The sequence below is a fragment of the Miniopterus natalensis genome, chromosome 10 (genome assembly GCF_054644295.1).
Source record: "Miniopterus natalensis isolate mMinNat1 chromosome 10, mMinNat1.hap1, whole genome shotgun sequence".
In the NCBI taxonomy this organism is placed as follows: domain Eukaryota; kingdom Metazoa; phylum Chordata; class Mammalia; order Chiroptera; family Miniopteridae; genus Miniopterus; species Miniopterus natalensis.
The window spans coordinates 16131011-16151496 of NC_142090.1; the positions used below are offsets into that span (position 1 = coordinate 16131011).

General features: G+C 35.6%; 1 protein-coding gene and 1 non-coding gene across 2 annotated transcripts in view; one reads left to right on the forward strand and one right to left on the reverse strand.

The window, feature by feature from the left end:
• Positions 1-19020, forward strand: part of TMEM209 (transmembrane protein 209) — a 31891-nt gene extending 12871 nt beyond the window's left edge. The window contains exons 7-15 of the mRNA XM_016213382.2: positions 1687-1862; positions 2697-2768; positions 5170-5266; positions 6636-6761; positions 8771-8868; positions 10083-10197; positions 10294-10391; positions 12987-13060; positions 17086-19020. Of these exons, the coding sequence (XP_016068868.1) occupies positions 1687-1862; positions 2697-2768; positions 5170-5266; positions 6636-6761; positions 8771-8868; positions 10083-10197; positions 10294-10391; positions 12987-13060; positions 17086-17140 (911 nt within the window). The 3' untranslated portion in view covers positions 17141-19020. The remainder of the gene's footprint in view (positions 1-1686; positions 1863-2696; positions 2769-5169; positions 5267-6635; positions 6762-8770; positions 8869-10082; positions 10198-10293; positions 10392-12986; positions 13061-17085) is intronic.
• On the reverse strand, positions 11051-11154 carry LOC148092195 (U6 spliceosomal RNA). The gene has a single exon (XR_015715247.1). It is a non-coding gene; the product is annotated as a U6 spliceosomal RNA (small nuclear RNA).
• Positions 19021-20486: the final 1466 nt, after the last annotated feature.

The window sequence follows — 20486 nt, forward strand, 5'->3', positions numbered from 1 at the left end:
AAAACTTCTTATTTCTGCCATCTTATGTCTATAATTGATATAAAACTTTTGTCATGTAAAGCCAGGCCTTGCTGAAATTTTTCTCAAGTTAAAGTTCTCTCTCAGAAAGCTTGATTATTATTTTTGAAGTTAATAGTCAAAATGACTAATCAAAATAGAATAACTTTGTGTTCTATCGTGACCATGTCTTTTACCTTTTTATTCCATTTAACTCATTCGTGTTGGTTTAAAACTTCTTTTCTTAATGGTGATTCATTCCTGTAAGTCAATCTTGCCATGAGTTCTACTTGAAAATGTAACTTTACAGCAAATGTGGTATTTCTTTACTGTGCATAATTATTTATTTTTATGCCAGCAAGAAACATACTAGTATTCACCTAAGGTGCCAGCACAAGACTGGCTGATCTTCAAGGTTTTGATGCTGTGAATTGAAATGTTGTCACACACCCCTTTCAGAATTTCTCATCCTTTACCTCTGTAAATAAACAACATAAGAAAAGCAGTTTTATTATTTTCTAGTCACTCCTCTTAGAAATTCTGCTAAGATTTAAAAAACAAACAAACAAAACCTTGTTTGTAATTTTTGTGTGTGGATGTGAAGTATCCGTTGGTATTTTTGATACTAGTTACACTTTAAAAAATGAGCCCTTCCTAAGTATACAATTGTCTTTGAAAACTTGCTATTTATTCTGTGCTAGATACTGTGCTAGGTGCTAGGGGCAAAATACTCCCTGCCCTCAAGAATATCGCATTCTATTTGGAAAAAGTTAAACTATGGCCCTGGCTGGTTGGTTGGAGCTTCATCCTGGACACTGGAGGGTCTCAGGTTCCATCCCCAGTTGGGGCTTGTTTGGGAGGCAACCAATCGATGTTTCATTTTTACATGGACGTTTCTCTTTCTCTCTCTCCCCACCACCTTCCTTTACTCTCTAAAATCCCTTTAAAAAAAAAAAAATAGCATGTCTTTAGGTGAGGATTAAAAAGAGAGATAATTGACTTTATTTTTTTTCATTGATTTTATTTTATTAAAAAACTTTATCTTTAGTGTTGAAAGTATTACAGATGTCCTTTTTCCCCCATATTGACCCCTTTCTACCCCACTGGTAATTACAGGATTAAGTCCCTAAATGTAAATATTTACATTTCCTAGAAGTAAATTCAGAAGTGTGATCAGTCTCTTTTAGTACAACTCAGGAATTATTACAAGATATGAATAGAATACAGTGTAGTGCAGGGAAGAGTGAGTTTAGTTGCTAGCCCAAAGAGGAGTTTTTTAATAGGATGCTGTAGTTATCCCATTCAGAAAGAGCTTCTAAAAATTCAAGCAAGGAACTTCCATAGCCTATTTCCTGAAGAAATTTCTCTTGTTTCTCATTGAATCATTAGAAAATCTTAGAGAATGAAACAAGCTTAATTTTACAACAAAAAAACTCCACTTTCAACTACTTATGCATATGGCTTCAAATTAATACCATTAGGAAATGTCCTTGTTAACTTTTAGCACAAGTAGTCCATGTTCTCTAAAGAAAAGACAATGTTTGGGAGGAGAAAGAAGAGAGAAGCCCCTTGAGGCTTTGTCTTCCTTGGTTGTCATTGCCTCTGCCTGGATACCCAGTGTTCACATACTAACTCTACAACATCAAAATTACTATAACACACTGACACTCTTGAATTAATCATTTGTAGGAAGTCCAGATTCTACCTCGCCTTCCACCAGTCCTACTTTCTGGAACTACAATCGTTCTCTGGGAGATTATGTACAAACTCTAAAGAAGTTTCAGTATCAGCTTGCCTGTAGGTCTCAGGCTCCGTGTGCTAACAAAGATGAAGCCGATCTCAGTTCTAAACAAGCTGCAGAGGAGGTAAATGGAAAATTAAAATGACAATATTTATGATTTACAGATTATTAGAAAGTCATCTTTTTTACTTCTGGAACATTATTTTTTCTGTAACCTCCACTTTTACTGACTAGCAACATAAATCTGGCACACATTACAGAGTGGAAAGGCTCCTATTTAACTTTGTGTACCTAAAACAAAATTGAATTAAATGTTTTACTCTTTGTGACACATTAGTGATATTAGTGTCCTGCCGAAAACATTTTTCTGCATTCATTTATAAAAAGGTATCTCAAATATCAATTTGTACTTAACGTATACAAGATTCTTGCTTTTAAAATATATTTAGATTAGGACATTTGACAGCCTAATTTCATCAGTTTAATACCAAATACAGGATTTTTACTTTGTTCTTAAAAGCAAGAATTTTTTTTTTTTTTTCTTTTTTAATATATCTTTATTGATTTCAGGGAGGGGGGCAGAGAGATAGAAACATCAATGATGAGAGAGTCGTCATTGATTGGCTGCCTCCTGCAAGCCCCCCACTGGGGTTCGAGCCCACAACCCCGGGCATGTGCCCTGACTCGGAATCGAACCTCGATCTCCTGGTCAGTGCTCAACCCTGGCTGGGCAAGAAAAATGTTTTTTAAACAAACCAACATAAGGGATTTTAAAGATATGTCTGCATGAATAGCAACAAATGCTTAATAAGAAAGTTATTGCATATTAGGTCAACACTGATGCTTGTGAAGTTTTGTGTGGTTTTTCCCCCCCCAAATATTTTGAGGTTGGGGAAGGAATAACTGATTTCTGGCAGGATTTTTTCCTCACTGTTTATTTAAAACATATTTTTAATAGGTTTGGGCAAGAGTGACTATGAATAGACAACTTCTTGATCATATGGATTCATGGACAGCTAAGTTCAGAAATGTAAGTTTAAAATTACTCTTTGGACATTATTAATGCCTCTCAATATGCAAAATATGTTCTTAGACTATCAGTTAGAGATACTAATTGTGAATTAGATATCAGAATTACTAAAATCATATGGATAACATATATAAGGATAAACATGGCATTTACCTTCTGGTGTGTCCATTTTTAAGGGATTTTTTTCCCCTCTGTGTTTAGTAAATGTCTTTTGAATAGATAGAGGAACAATATGACCTCCTTCCATTTCCCAGCATCTCAATTTTATTTTCCAAAGAGCTTTTCTGTCAGAGCCTATTGTGTGTCTAGAGATGTGAGGGAAACAAAAATGAAGTTCTTGTGCCCTGGCTGGGAGGCTTGGTTGGTTGGAGCACCAAAAAGGTTTTGGGTTCGGTTCCCCATCAGAGCACATACCCAGGTTTCAGGTCAATCCCCAGTCAGGGCTTGTACGTGAGGCAATGGGCCAGTGTTTCTCTCTCACACCTCTCTCCCCCTCTCTTTCTCTCTCCCTCTCTCTTTCCTTTCCCTCTCTCCCTTCCTCTCTGTCTAAAATCAGTAAACATATCCTCAGGTGAGGATTAAAAAAAAAATGAGGTCCTTGCACTGAGAAAACTTCAGTTAGAAAGAGTAGATAATATATGCATGAAGCTGTGTCAGAATATATCAGCTTCTTCAGTTGTTTAAAGGAGAACCCTCTCTATCCTTGGCCTGGAGGTGGGGGAGGCGAGTTCTTCCATATACAGTGAGTGAGTTCCCTTGTTTCAGCCCCTGCCTCTTTTATTCGCCCTCTGTAGTACCTGTACGTCCCAGGTTCTGCTGGGCACATTGGCCCCTCCTCCACTGCAGCTGTCTCCACTTAGATTCTGTAGACGCCACCCTTTCCCCTGTTTCATATTGCAGCAGCCATCCATCAGCTCTGCATCCTCTAGAAATATGTTGAAATCACTTGTATTCCTTTTCACTCTTTTATGATAATTTAAATAGGGTATCAAGAGGGAGTGATGAAAAATAGCAGCCTACTTTCTTGAACCAGAAACCTGGATGGCTTTTGAAAAATAAAAGTTCTTGCCCAGCTGGGTGTGGCTCAGCGGTTGAGCGTCAACCTAGGACACAGGCGATCGGGTTTCGATTTCTGGTCAGGGCCTATACCCGGGTTGCGGGCTAGGCAGCCGATCAATGACTCTCTCATCATTGATATTTCTCTCTCTCTCCATCTCCTTTCCTCTCTCTGAAATCAATAAAGATATATTTTTTAAAAAAAAGAAAAGTAAAAGTTCTTGCCCTGGCCTGTGTGGCTTAGTAGTTAGAGCATTGGCCCACACGCTGGCTTTGATTCCCAGTCAAGGGCACATACCTGGGTTGCAGGTTTGATCCCCAGCCCTGGTCCAGGCATGTGTAGGAGGCAACCAATCGATGTGTCTCTCTCACATCAGTGTTTCTCTCTCCTCCCTCTCCCTCCCTCCCTCCCCCCCCCTCCACTCTCTGTAGAAATCAATGGAAAAAATATCGTTGGGTGAAGACTTGTCTAAAATGCCAGTATATTTAAAATATAAAGTCATAGTTGGGAGTATTAGCTTAGAGGAAATATAAACACAGTCCCTTATCTGAATTCCTTAGGCTACAGTGTTCTGAAATTTAGAGTTTTGGGTGTTTTTTTTTAAGGAATAGTAGACATGTATTTGATCTGAAACTTTTTTTCATCCTTTCACTTTATGGTTAAACAGAAACATGGAAACAGAAATGGTGGCTTCTACAAACACACACATAAAACATAACACAAATAAACGGGACAGGCTGTTTCTTTAGACAGTCTTTTCATTTCCTAGAATTAGTATGATATTAGCATACAAAGTGGCATTTGAAATTCCTAGTCCTAAAGTAATATGGTAATATTCACAAGCCAGCTTCAAATATAATACATCTGTCTTCTACGTGGTTAGGGAATTAGGTGAACCTACTGAGAGTTAGTCAATTATGTTAGTTTGAAACACTGTCTTACTAATTACAAACCAATATAAACACTACATGGATAAATGTATGAATAATTATCCTAGAAATGTAAACTGAAGATGATCTTTTTAGCTTAAGTATAATCATAGAAAGAAACATTTAAGAAAAACTTAACATATAACTGGAAGTTTTCTATTTTATTCAGGGAAAAAAAAGCAAAACAGGCATATGTGATTTAAGAATATAACTTAATTAACTTACACTCCAGAAGCATATTTACTTAACTCTCTCTAGACTTCAGGAAGCTGCTACTTCCATTCTCTTTCACTATACTCTGTTAATATTTAAGTACATGACAGTAAAAAAAAAAAAAAATCTTAGTGTTGTGAATAATTATTTGAGAAATGCTTTGGAATTATGTGTGTAAAGTCTTTACCTCATTTCTTCTTAGTGGATCAATGAGACAATATTAGTGTCACTTGTACAAGAGATTGAGTCTGTCAGCACACAGATGAGACGCATGGGTTGTCCAGAGCTGCAAATAGGAGGTATGTGAAAGCAGAGCCCAGCATTTGATTTACCTTCAATGAATCTGCCAGGTGAAAAATCTCTTCTGTAGTGGGCTATTTAACAACTTCCTGTGTTATCTTGAGCTGAAGAAAAAAAACTAAATGTCATAGTTTTTTTTAAATATTAAGTTTTATTGAAATATTTACTTACCATACAGTTCATCCATTTAAAGTCTACAATTCAAAGGTTTGGGTTGTACAACCCCATCACCATAATCTTAAGGCTGTTTCATCACTTCAAAAAGAAACCTCACATACCCTTTAGCAGTCACCTCTGCCTTCCCACCACCACCCATTCCCTAGCCGTAGACAGCTACCAGTCTTTCTATCTGTAGATAGGCCTCTTCTGGGTATTTCGTGTAAATGGGATCGTGCAATATGTTGTCCTTTGTGACTGGCTTCTTTCACTTAATGTAATAATGTTTTCAGGTTTCATCCATGTTGTGACGTGTCAGAACCAGTATAATGTGCTTTTTTAAAAAGAACAACATTGCTTTATGACTACAAAAGCAATATGCAATGTTAAAGTAGAAAATTCGAGAAGTACAGAAATACACAAAAAATATTACCAATAATTCTGCTTCCAGAGATAACCTATCACTATCAATTTACTCCCAGCCAGTTATTTTTAAAGAAAACTATGATATTAACTATATCAATTGTAAGTTATCTCATAATTTAAGAACATGAAAAGTGTATATTTTGGAGTTAAAGAAATATGGTATATATATATATGTATACATCTCTAATTAAATTGAAGTCATACTATTTTTGTTATCTGTTCCCCCCCCCCTTCTATTTTATTAAGCATTCTCCAGTATTATTTTTACGGCTGCACTATATTTCTCATATATATATATATATCTTTCATTATTTGTGTAGGATCTGGTTCCTTCTTTTGGGGAGAGGGAAGGAGGGAGGGAGGAAGGAGAGGGGAGAGAGAGAGATAATCTGGCCACCTTGTTAGAAATAATAAATTGTAAGTAGAGTATATAATGCAAATTGTTAAGATAAACTATTATTGCTGTCATTTATTCCTTCAACATTTATTTAAGGAAGAGCATTTTAAGTTTTTTTAGCCTTAGCCACTTTGGCTCAGTGTTTAGAGCATCAGCCCCTGGACTGAAGGGTCTCAGGTTCATTTCCAGTCAAGGACACAAACCTAAGTTGGGGTGCGTGCAGGAGGCAACCAACTGATGTGTCTCTCTCACATTGATGTTTCTCTCTCTCACCCCTTCTGCTCTCTCTGAAAAGCAATGGAAAAAATATCCTCAGGTGAAGATTGAAAAAAAGTTTTTTAGAGATCCCAATGAATAATAATGTGTTTTGTGTGTTTTATTTTTAACAGAGGCTAATATTACCAGCTTGAAACAAGCTGCTCTGGTCAAAGCTCCTCTCATTCCAACTCTGAATACAATCGTGCAGTATCTAGACCTTACCCCAAATCAGGAATACTTGTTTGAAAGGATTAAAGGTAACTATTGATTTGAAGGAAAAAACAAGAACTTTTACACTACTTTGAGATTTTATAAATAAAGGTAACGTGGAAAAAAATTTAAGTATCACTAAGTATGATCTTATATTTTATAAAAATTATCTAATTATGGCTTAATTAAAGCTTATATTTGAACAACTTTTGGGTTTTATGTTTTATATACTTAAGAATTGTCAAAATAATATACTTAGCTTTGAATATGTTAGTTAATAATCTTGTTCTATATAGAGAAACTTAGAAATGAGCTAAATGGGCTCAAATGAATATTTCACTCATTTTCTATTCCTAAACTACCAAGAAAGGGTGCTACTCTGACATTCTTTATAATGTCAGCAAGTTGATTCTTCTTTTTTTTTATTTTTATGTCATTTATTGTTCCTTTTTTGTATTTCTGTTATCTTCTGATCATTTGGGGAAATGTGATCTGAGGAGGCTGACTGGAAGAGAATCAGGAAATTTAGCTTCTCTGACACTCCCACACACTTTCTTTTTGCCTCTCTATTTTTATTTGGGTAAAGTGCTCATCACTAAGGCAAGTTTTAGAAATAATATTTCACTCTTCAGATTTATGGTAAACCTTAATTTGAAAATATTATAGTGTTACCCTTCTTTCCCCTAGGTTTGACTGAGGCTCAGGAATAAGCATTTATCATGACTTTTAAGAATCTTTTTATATAAGGAGAATTCACATATACATAAAACTAGACAAAATAGTACACTCAGCTCTCTTGTACCTAGCACCCAGTCCCAACAGCCGTCAGTCCCTGGGCAACCTCTGCCCTCTCCATATCCCATCTCCCTCCTTTCTTCCTGGGATGTTTGAAACAAATCCTATATATCATCATCACTTTATCTGTAAATATCTCCATAAGTACCTCTAAAAGATGAGGCCTTGAAAAAACATAACCATAATATAATTATCACACCTAATAATTTATTATGAAATATGCAGTCTATGTACAAATTTCCAACCATCTCCTAAAATGTGTAATTACTTTTTTTGGTACTGTTTATTTGAATTGGGATTCTAATATTATCACATGTTGTGATTGGTTGCTGTGTTTAAGTTTCTTTTAAGCTATAGATTTCCCATCTGTCATTTTTTTCTTTGCAACTTATTTGTTGAAAGATCTGGATTGTTTGTCCTATAGTGTTTCCCATGGTGTGGATTTTGCTGAATGCATATCCATGGTGTACTTTTATGTGACCCTCTTTTCTCTGTACTTCCTGAAAATTCAGGTTGCAATTTTTTGGCAAGATTGCCTCATAGGTAGGTTTGTATATCCAATAAAAGTATGTGTGTGTGCATATATATATATGCAGATTATACGTAAAGTATTAATATATATCAAATTTACAAAAAAGTACGGCGAACCCTGAAATGGGCCTTGTAGATTGAATAGTTATCAATATTGTCCATATTTGATTCTCTCTATATATACATATTATATATTCACACACACTTTTTTGTTCATTTGGAAGTATATTGTATAGGCATTATTACTTTTCAGCACGCAGATTCCTAAAAATTCTCTTACATTACCACAATACAGTTATTAGACCTTAAAAGTTAAAAATATTTCTATAATATTACCTAATATACAGTTCATATTCAAATTTCCCAGTCGTCCAAAGAATGTTATATACCCTTTCTTTCTTAACCAGGAATAAAGTGTAGGTTTACTCATTTTGTGTATTGTTTCTTTTTTTTTTTTTGGTCTCTATCTCTAACATCTGCCACCTTTTGCCCACATGACATTGACTTTTTTAAGAATCCAAAATATTAGTCTTATCTCACATTTTGGATTTATATGATTCATTCTTCTGGTGATATTTAAGTTAATCTTTTATATTTTGTATTTCTTTATGTTATGGGTCTTTTGATCCAATTTTTAAGATGACATGCTTCTCTTATTGTAACCCCTTAGCCTTTTTTTCCTCATTTTTGCATATTCTTAGCTTTTTAAATATCACCTTTGTTGCTGCAGAACTTTCTCAAGGAGGCTGTATGAGCTCATTTCGATGGAATAGAGGTGGAGACTTCAAAGGACGCAAGTGGGATACAGACCTGCCCACTGATTCTGCTGTAAGTCTGTTTTATTTTTATTTTGTGTTGTTTTTTTATTTTGGAGAGAGGGGGAAGGGGGGGGAATCATCCATTTTTTGTTCTACTTATTTATACATTTATTGGTTGCTTCTTGTATGTGCCCTGACAGGATCAAACCTGCAACCTTAGTGGATCAGGATGATGCTCTAACCAACTAAGCTACTCTGCCAGGGCCTTTTTTCATCTTTGTTATTGGGTTTATGTGTTTTTATTTCCCCATTATCAAAATAAGTATTTAAAAGAATTTAGAAACTAAGAAATAAAAAATTAAAATTGTACCAGCATCTTGACCCAACAAGTGTTACTATTTTGGTGTATCTTTTTTCCCTTTACTTAGATTGTGCTATTTTTTAATTTTTTTAATCATAGTTGTAATCATGTATGTAAAATTATAGAACCTTGCTTTTTTTCGTTTTTGCAATATTTAAGTAGTTTTTTCATTATTACACACTGTCATTTAACCATTCTCTTGTATTGGACCTAAAAGTTTGAGAAACGTGAGAAGAGAAGGGATTTTTGTTTTCCTATCTTAAATAATGTTGCAAGGAATGTCATGATGCATATTTCCTTCTTATTTGGAATTACTACTTTAAGAAAGATTCCTAGAATTAGATTTATAAGATCAGTGAGTATAAAGATTTAGGGCATTTAAGAGTTTTTCAGCCCATCCGGGCGTGGCTCAGCAGTTGAGCATCGACCTAGGATCCAGGAGATCCGGGTTCGATTCCTGGTCAGGGCACATGCCCAGGTTGTGTGCTGCAGCCGATCAATAACTCTCTCATCATTGATGTTTCTATCTCTCTCCCTCTCCCTTCCTCTCTCTGAAATCAATAAAGATTTTTTTTTTTTTTAAAGAGTTTTTCAAAATCATGTTCTTTTTTTTTATAGTGACTTATGTGTGAAAATGAAGTTTTGAATTCTGATATTCAAATTGAGAATTAAATAGATGTGTATTTTATCTTGGTTTTGCTGTTCATTAGCTATGTGGGTGTGAATGATCCACTTAATAGAAAACTAGGAATGTCTTTTTTCATTTTATAGATTTCATCTTATAACCACTTGAAAGCATTTTTGCTAATTCTCTCTTTAGGGAAAAATTTTTAAATTAGAGTCATAAACACAGATTTTTTTAAAGGACTACATCCATGATAGATTTTCATGCTGACTTTGAAAAATTGTCTCCTAATTTTTAGATCATCATGCATGTGTTTTGCACCTACCTTGATTCCAGATTACCTCCACATCCTAAATACCCTGATGGAAAAACATTTACTTCTCAGCACTTTGTACAGACACCAAATAAACCAGGTATAAGCCTCTCCTAAAAGAATGCGTTGAGCTTTTTGCATGAAATACATCTAGTGATTTTGTTTGTTTTTTTCATGTAGCATATTTCCTTTTCAGATGTGACAAATGAGAATGTTTTTTGCATTTATCAGAGTGCTATCAACCCTCCCCATTATGAGCTAATCTACCAGCGTCACGTCTACAATCTTCCAAAGGTACTTCTAAATGTAGAAGCTGCTATTATAGAATGTCATGGATGACTTGCTTTGATAATATTTTAAAAATTAGAGTCTCTTGTTTATGAAATAGGTAAACTTTTTAAATTCAGGAAAATGTGTTTCTTGCAAGCACCCATTTTTAACTATAAAAGTATTATATGCTTAATTGGGGAAAGTATAAAGAAAAAGAAAAATCTTATAACTTAGAGGCAGTTGTTAACATTTTGGTGTATTGCTTTTGGTAAATTTCATTTTGCTCTTTCTCTGTAATTTTTTATGGGTTGAAATCATTTATGTAGTTTTATATCCTCTTAAAAATTAACTTTTATAACATAATTTCCATGCCATTAAAAATCTTCATAAAAATACTTTTTAATGGCTATAAAAAACTTCATCATAAGATTGTAACACAATTTATTCAACCATTCCCCGACATTTTGGATGTTTCTAATTCTTCATTATCATAAATATTGCTGAATATACATCTTTATGCATATAGCTCTCTGCATTTTGGGTAATTTCTTTAGCCCAGAGTCCAAAAGTAAAATTCTAGGTTAGAGAATATTTTCAAGGCTTTAAAAATATATATCAAACTACTTTGTAAAAAAAGGTTATTGTACCACTTTATACTTCTATCCAGGGTTTTAGTCTTGGTTTTAAACATGGTACACTTTACAGATTTGCCAATCACTCTTGCGCAGGGTCAGTGCTAATCTCTGTATCATTCCAATCCTAGTATATGTGCTTCTGAAGTCAGCACTATCCAGGTATTTTACTCTTTTTTTTCTTTTCTTTTTCTTTCTTTCTTTTTTTTCCTGTTAATCCTCATCCAAGAATATTTTTTCCATTGATTTCTTAGAGTGGAAGGGAGAGGGGGAGAGAAAGAGCGAGACATCAATGTGAGAGAGACACACTGATTGGTTGCCTCCCACACTCACCCTCACTGGGGCTGGAATCCCTCCTGCAACTGAGGCATGTGCCCTAGACTTGAACCCATGGCCCTTCAGTCAGCAGGCTGATGCTCTAACCACTGAGCCAAACCAGCTAGGACCAGATATTTTACTCTTGTTTAAACATCAGTTCTTTTGATGACCTTTGCAATTATTTTTGCTGGTAATCATCTTTATTAAGGAATTTTACATTGACTATAATTATAAAATGTGTTCTCTACCAGATTCCCAAGAAAGAATATTAATTTCATTTTTTCAAGTTTAATATTTCAACTTTGTAAAAAAGTATAAGTGTTTTGGAACATAGAAGTTCTTTTGAATACCCATGCAATTCCTTTTTTTTAAGAAACTGTTTTGCCCTTGCCGGTGTCCTCAGTGGTTAGAGCATTGGCCCGCCCACTGAAGGGTAGCAGGTTTGATTGCCTGTCAAGGGCACATATCTGGGTTGCAGGTTGCAGGCCTGATCCCTGGCCCCGTTGGGGCGTCTGTGGGAGGCAACCAATAGATGTCTCTCCGCCCCCCTCTAAAAATCAATAGAAAAAATATCCTCAAAGGAGGATTAACAAAACAAACCAGAAAGAAACACAATGTTTTTAAAAGTATATATACTCAGATTTTTGAGTAAAAGCACTGAATCAGAGTAAATAGGTACAAGTTAATCAGTGAATTGAAAACCTAAGTTAGGAGCTAGTTTACAGACCAGAAATTACATATAATCATTTTATTTTAGAGATAGCAAAATGCTGCCTTGTAGTCACTTGTAGATAAAATAAATGTATGTTTACCTGTTACTTATATTAACATATAATTGAAGTGTGATTAAAAGTTTTTAATTCCCACACTTTTGTTTATGCTGTTAACTTGGGGGATAGAATATTTTGTGTGTGTAGTGTACAGGGGCACCAGCCTCGCAAGAGCCCTCTTCCAAGAGAGCTCCTTCCACATGTAGACACTTCGCAGTCTGTTTCCTTTCCCCTCCTCTTTCAGGTCTCAACTTAAAAATCTCTCCCTCGGGGCCTTAGCCGTGGTTAGAGCGTCGGCTGAGAACTGAAGGGTCCCAGGTTCAATTCTGGCCAAGGGCACGCACCTGGGTTGCAGGCTCGATCCCCGGCCCCGCTCAGGGCACGTGTGGGAGGCAACCAGTCCATGTGTCTCTCTCCAATCAATGTTTCGTCCTCTCCCTCCCCCCTCCCTACCCCCTCTCCCTCTCTTTCCCCCTCCCCCCCTCTTCCACTCTCTCTGAAAAACAATGGAAAAATATCCTCAGGTGAGGATTAAAAAAATACATATCTCCCTCAGGGAGGCATTCCCTGTCTCACCAGTCTGGGTCAGAGGCCCACATATGTTCCCATGGTACCCTCTCATAATATTCATCACTCTTTTTATAATTCTGAGCTTACTGTTTGTCTTTTTCTAGACTTTAAGCTCCTGATTACATGGATCCTCTCTGTCTTTATTCACTGCAGTAGTCCCACTTCCTAGCACAAAGTAGGCACTTTCTTTAATGAGTGAATGATAATCTGAATTAGATGGAATTCTGAGTTTGTAGAATGTGAGTTGATAGGATCTGCATTTACCTATTAGACTGAATCTTTTGCTTGTCTTGGTTTAAATCTTGCTGTCTTTTTTGTCTTTGTTCCAGGGCCGAAATAATATGTTTCATACATTATTAATGTTCCTCTACATCATAAAGACCAAAGAGTCAGGAATGCTTGGGTAGGTAGTTGTGCTTTAAAAACACCAGTACTTAATTTATTTACTGATTTTCTTCCTTTAAGATTCTGCAGGAGTTTCAAGTGGTTGACTTTGGGAAATGGGCTTGGGTAATGCAGGGAACTGCTTATTTTTGTCACTAACTTTAGCACTATATTATTTTTTAAATTATGAGTATGTATTCATTTTGATAAAAAATTAAAAATATATATTACAAAAATGCTCTTCAAAAATGGTAATGCCCCGGCCGGGCGTGGCTCAGCAGTTGAGCATCAACCTGGGATCCAGGCGACCAGGGTTCAATTCCCGTTCAGGGCACATGCCCGGGTTGTGGGCTTGATCAATGACTCTCTCATCATTGATGTTTCTCTCTCTCTCCCTCTCCTTTCCTCTCTCTAAAATCAATAAAGATATATTTAAAAAAAAAAAGTAATTTCTAGCCCTAGCCGAGTGGCTCAGTTGATTGGAGCATCATCCCACACACCAGAAAGGTTGCGGATTTGATTCCCAGTCAGGGCACATACCTAGGTTGCAGATCCAATCCCCGGTCAGGGCATGTCTCTTTCACATCGATGTTTCTCTCTCTCTCTCTCCCTCCCTCCTTTCCACTATCTCTGAAAAGCAGTGGGAAAAATATCCTCAGCTGAGGACTTAAAAGAAAATGTAAACGGAAGTGCTTGGAGTAGTAAACAGATGGGGTCCATTCCAGTTCTGATAGGCATCCATGTTTTCAGTTTTTGTTTAAGCACGGTGTCTTATACATGTTCTAAAACTACATTATCCACTGCAGCAGCCACCAGCCACATGTTGCAGTAAGCATTTGAAACATGACTAGTCCAAACTGGTATGTGCTGTAAGTGCAAAACACAAACTAGAAATCGAAGATCTAGGAAAAAAAGTAAAATATCTATCTCATTAACAAGTTTATATACTGATTACATGTTGAAATAACATGTTGGTTATATTGAGCTAAATGAAATATATAATTAAAAATTAATTCCACCTGTTTCTTTATACTTTGATTTTTTAACTTTTTTAAGGTGTTTATTAGAAAATGTAAAATTATGTATGTTGCTTCCTTTTGTGACTCACATCACATTATATTTCTGTTGAACAGCACTGCTCTAGGGAAACCCAAGCTCCTGTTGTTAAACATATTAGATGCAAAGATTTAAAAAGACATAAACAGAAATTTATAAACAAATATAAATATTTATCAGCTTTTATCATATATTTTTAATGTGTGAAAAAATTAAATAGTAAATTCACTTTTGTGAGGCATCTAAACTACATGGTTCTTCACTTTTTTTAATTATAAAAATGTAACTTGTAATTGAGGCATGCTCAACTTAGAAATGTTTAAACAATACAGCTGTGTATAAACTAAAGATTAAAAATTCCCTTCTAATCAGCTTCTCTTGCTCTTCTTTGCACTCTCTTGGAGTTTTGGGTGCATGTTTTCAGACTAATTTCTGGGAATAAAGTTTTGATTTTGTTTTTTTCATTTTGTTTAAAAATATATTGTACCCAACCATATTAGTTGTGATCTGCTTTTTAACCTGATGGTATATCTTGGACATTTTTCTATGTCAGTAAATACAGAATTTTTTTTCTAAAATTTCTAGCAGTATTTGGTTATAAATGTATGCACACATATGTATTAGAAGGATGGAGTAAGCTGTAAATATATTGTTTTTTAAGTCTTCACTTACCAGAATTTCTGGAAGGCTTTTTTGTTTGTTTTTTGGGGGTTTTTTTGGAAGGCTATTTTGAAGTGAATATTTAATTTAGCCCCAGCCAGGTAGTTCAGTGGGTTGGAGCTTCGTCCCGTATACCAAAAGGTTGTAGGTTCGATTCCCAGTCAGGGCATATACATAGGTTGTGGGTTCAGGGACTATTCGGCATGCATACAAAAGGCAGCTGGTTGATGTTTCTCACATCCATGTTTCTCTCTCCCTCCCTTTCTCCTTTCCTCTCCCTTTCCATCTCCTTCCTCTCTCTCTAAAATCAATAAACGTATCCTTAGGGGAGGATTTTTTTTAAAATTACTTTAGAAATACTTTAAATAAACAATGAATTTTTAGTTTTATGTTTTAATTGAAAATTTCTCTTTTCCTCTGTAGATCCAAATTAATATTTTGATGCATAAATGATTTACCATGATGACGTGAATCTTGTGTTGAGTGCCACATACAATTTGTCATATGCATAAAAATGTAAAAGCTTTAAAAGTACTCAATGGAACAGTAATTTACTCAGAGGCCAAAAACAAACTGATACACTTTTTGAAGTGCGTATCTTCTTTAAGTGTACAACTTATATGTAGAAAATGAAACATTTTCTACTAAGACTAATTTGTGTTTTATTTATTTGGGGTTTTTTTAACCAAGGAAGAAAACTTTGAAATTAATTTTTTTTTTTTAATGTATCTTTATTGATTTCAGAGAGAGGAAAGGAGAGGGAGAGAGAGAGATAGGAACATCAATGATGAGAGAGTCACTGATCGAGCCCGCAACCCGGGCATGTGCCCTGACCGGGAATTGAACCCCGATCGCCTGGATCCTAGGTCAACACTCAACCGCTGAGCCACGCCCGGCCAGGCTGAAATTAAATTTTAAAATCTGATTGCTTAATCTTTTAATATATTCTAAAATAATCAAATGGTTAAAAACTACTATCCTATAACTTAAAGAGAATAGCAAGTGGCTCAAATATAGTCCATTTGGAATCATGCCCATAAATCAGTAGATTGATCCAAAAACATTTTCAATTTAATGCCACATATTTGTGCCATTACTGGAATAAGATGAATGTTTTACCTCCAAAAGGGAAAAAAATCTAGACAGAATTGACCGCACAGTAATTTAAGTGTTCTGTTCAGCGAAAGACACCATAAATAAAGTTTAAAGCTAAATGTCAAACTGAGACAAAGCATTATAGTTGCAGCACATATAGCAAATCCAAGTTAATATTCTTCACATGTAGAGTACGTAGTTAATTAGAAAAGAAAAATATAGAAAATTATCAAAGACACAAAAGACTTTTTCATAGAAAATGTGCAAATGGTTAATAAACACGAAAAGATGCTTAGCCTCATATACAAACAAACCCAAATTAAAACATTTTTCTATCAAATTGAGATTGATCATTTGCAGTGTTGGTGAGGGCATGAAAAAATAGGAAAACATGGCTGATAGAAATTACCTTTTTTGAAGGGTATTCTTATAATATATATTTTTAATTATCAAAATTAATACATACTCTTAATTTTAAAAATCATATAGTGCTAAAAGTTAATGACAGAAATAAGCAGTTCCCTGTACTACCCAAGCCCGCTTCCCAAAGTCAACCACCTGAAAGCCCTTTTCCTTCTGATGGTCCGCCCACGGTTACAGTAATAGAGGTGTGCAGCTCCTCTTGACTCTTCAGTGTCGGACACAAGTCGATTGATTTCTCTCTCACTCTGTTAGATGAGTAATTTCTCTTCTAGCCCTCTTCTCCTCTCCTCAGACTTTGAATACAGTTATACTACTCTCCGGAGTAGAAGTCGATTTTTCTTTTTGTTATATGCAATATGGTTTAGTTTAGGCTATATTAATAACACCTATATGCAAATCCACTAAAGCATCTCTAATAACTGGAAAATTCCTAATTCAGGTCAAATAGCCAAAATTCTCTAGGAGTCCTATCTCTGTATTCTCCATTTTAAAAACTTTGACACATTTACTTTGACTTTACCTGCTAAAATTGTCCTGTTAACTATCTGATACAATAGTTCTTAAGGTCCACTGAAAAGTTAATTTTCAACACTATAAATGCACTTATTCTAAATTCGAGTTTTAAGCACAATTAAGAAAGTAGTTACTGTTACTAGAATTCACCTGATAAACCATGTGTACTGTAACTTACTACAGAATAGTGTTAAATATCATCAATTAAACGTCTACTCCTTGTTTTAGTTATTTGAGAAAAGACTTCAATGCTTGGCAGTCCGTTCCATTAAAACTTCTTTTTTTTTTTCTTCATAGGAGAGTTAATCTTGGTCTATCCGGTGTGAATATTTTATGGATTTTTGGCGAGTAGTGGGTCATTTAATTCCAAACATTTGGACTTTTATTTGCCTGAATCAGAAGTTGAATCTAAGCATCTCTGAGTCACCACCTCTTTGTTTTATGACACGTGTGTATGTTACTCTTTAGATTTAGCAAACAATTAACTATTTTGGAAACTTCCTTGTGAAAGTATGTCCTATATCTTCTACACCAAAAGACATTATCCTTGATTTTTTATCACATTTCAGATTTTTCTGTTTCTTACAAAACTACAAGCTTAAGGATTGTTGTTGATCCAGAACAGTGCATTCCTCCCTTAATTAAATAAATGCGAGTCCCTTTTCATTGTAACTTCCAAATAAGAATCATCTACCTGATTCTTCCCCACAAAAATTGATTTTTCAGTTACATTATTTAGTATAAATGCTTAAAAAAAAACACAAGCAAATTGCTAGCTTTTTTTTTTTAATCTCTAACTTTCCCCAGTGTTTGGCAGATCAGCCCAACACCCATATTTTAAAAATAAGATCAACTTCTAAGTAATGTATTAGTGCATGTGTATTTTTTAAATATTATTGAAAGAAGTTTGACAGTATTGTGTTTGAAAAGTCGTCTTGCATTAAATGTAGCTGATAGAATTAAACTCTTTGGGTCTTAGTTAAGAAGCTGAGGATATCAAGAAAACTAATGCTTTGGTTTTCATTTTAATCCTCACCTAGGATATGTTGTTTTTGAATTGATTTTAGAGAGAGGAAGGGGGAGAGAGAAACAGCAACTGGTTGCCTCCCATACTTGCCCCAGCACAGATTCAAACTGGCGACCCAGGCATGTGCCCTGGAATTAAACCTGCCACGGGGCTCTGACCAGCCAAGCCACTGGCCAGGGCTGCTTTGGTCTTAATAACTCAAGTCAAATAGGGAAAAGTTTCTGAGAGGCCTGTCTCTGTGTTCTCCATTTTAAAAAATTTAATTCCATAATATTGTATGATTTTAAAAGTTCCCTTTAAGATCATATGATATCTTATGTTTAAATTTTTTAGGTATGTTCAGACTATCTGGAGAGTAAGAAGTAACCAGGTTTATAAGTTTTATTGACTCTCCTTTTTTTTTTTTTATGTATGTATATAGTATCCCTAAGGCCAGCCAGGAGTTGCATATATTTTCTGGATTGACATATTAGACTGCTTCCATCACCTGGAAATAACTAAAACAACTGCATGCCAGTATTATATGTGCAGCCCATTTTGTGTGATTTTGTAAATTCTCTCTTAAAGTTGTTTCTGTTTTTTAAAAGTCATATGTCCCCAGGAAAGGAGTTCTATTTTTTAGCTGTTTTTGATATATGTTAATATGTTTGCTATGGTATTTAAGAGGAAAGTATCAAGTAAATGTGTGGAAATATAAAGACATTTTAAGATCTAAGTCTACTATTTCAATAATTATTAAAGGTGTCATGGGCTAGCAGTTGTTTTGCTGTTAGACTTTTGGTGTGTATTCTTTATTAAAAGCAATAAGGAGAAAATGTTAGCAATGCATAAAACAAACATTTTTTTCTTCATAGGACTTGGGGCAGCTTTTAAAAAGTCCAAAAATTCTAAGCTAGAATATTTTATTTTTTTAAATGACTGTCAAAAAGTACAATATACTGTAAACATACATGTAAAAAGACTAGGCATAAAACAGAAGAGATTTTGTTTGCATGCTAAGTCTACTGGGGCTTCCTGTACTCTGGGCGGCTTTCCTGTGTTAACTTATCTTCACAGGTGTTTGAGCCAGCTTATACTTTAATATGGCCTTTATTAAAAATTCACACTCAGGAAGACAGTACCCTGCAAATATGGTGAAGTTTTTTGGTCCTGTGTTAAAATGAGTAAATATCTACTTTTCTTTAATTAAATGTTATTTTATAGGATATTTTTCACGAGTTTTTATTGCTCGACTCATCTTTATGGGCTCAAATCCATTGATCTTCTAGATTATGTTCCCTGGATCATTTATTCTTTTTTCTCTGAATACCAGCCTTGAATTCAGCCAAATTTGTTTAGGGGCATAGTTAGGTGTTTATAATTTAGTTCCTACTGAGACTTAAAAATGCTATTTTGCTTGGCTTTCTCAAACAGATATACACTTTAAATTGATTTTAATGGTAAAGACATGCAGCAGGTGGATGGGACTTCTAAACGCAGCTTTGTAATAGAAACCCTTTAAATGTGGGCATTCCTCACAGGTCTGCCTTTGGTCCTCTGTTTCACTGTATTATGCTTTTCCTTGGAGATCTCATTCATTCCACCACTTTATGTATCACTTCTCTGCACTTGATTCTCAAGTTCATCACCAACCAAAAGTCTCTCCTGAGCTCTAGTGTTACATTTCCTGAAACCCATCAGACATGTCCACTTAGATATCCTGCAGACTGTGTCTGAACTGAATTCCTATCTGCTGAAACCAGCTCCTCCCTCTGACATCCCTTTTTCTGTTCATTGTATCAGCAGTTGCCCATGCTCAAAACTCTGGTGTCATCTTTGATTCCTTGAGCTCCCTGGGTCCCCAATCCAATCAGGCAGCAAACCTCATCCATTCTTTCTTAACAATGTCTCTTGCAGCTGTCCCTTTCCATTTCTGCTGCCACTATGCTCATTTACACCCTTATCAACTCACATAGGACTACTACAACAGCCTAATTAATCTCACAGCTTCCTAATTGTTGCCATGCTTCCAGATTTTCCAATTCATCCTGCACATTCTCTTTGAATTCATCTTCCTAAAACACCTGTTTGGCCATTTTATTGCCCTGATAAACTCCTTAGCCTGACATTTAAAACCCTCCGCAATCTGGTCCCAAGCTAGCCTTACCCACCAGATTCTTGACTCCAGCTGGTGCAGGCTGCTCCTTGCTGGGCTCCCTGCAAGCTACCTCCTGGTCATCCTCATCCCTCTCTGGGGATGCCCCTTCCTCCTGCGCAGTCTACCTCTGCCTAGAGACTTCATTCTAATTAAATCTGCTACTTTTTGGAGCTGGTCCTGACTACTACAGCTGGCAGTCATTTTTCCTCCAGGGTGATTAGATCTGTGCCCCTTTTTTTGGCACTCAGTACTCACATGAATGTGCTCAGAAGTGACTTCTAGTCTCTCTAACAGTGTGTCCTTATATCTTGCCCCATCCTCATAAAAGAACTGAATTTTTTATTCATCTGAGCTGTACTGCAGTTGAGGAGTACTTGAAGACCTAACTCTACTTTTAGAGAGAGGCTTACATTCTCCTCTTTGAAGACAGGCACCTTTGGAGTAGCCCAGCACCCTGGCTTTCCTTTTGTGGCCAAGGAGGAAGAAGCATTCCCAGGGCTGGACAGCTGCAGCAGGGGGGACTGCCTGAAAATA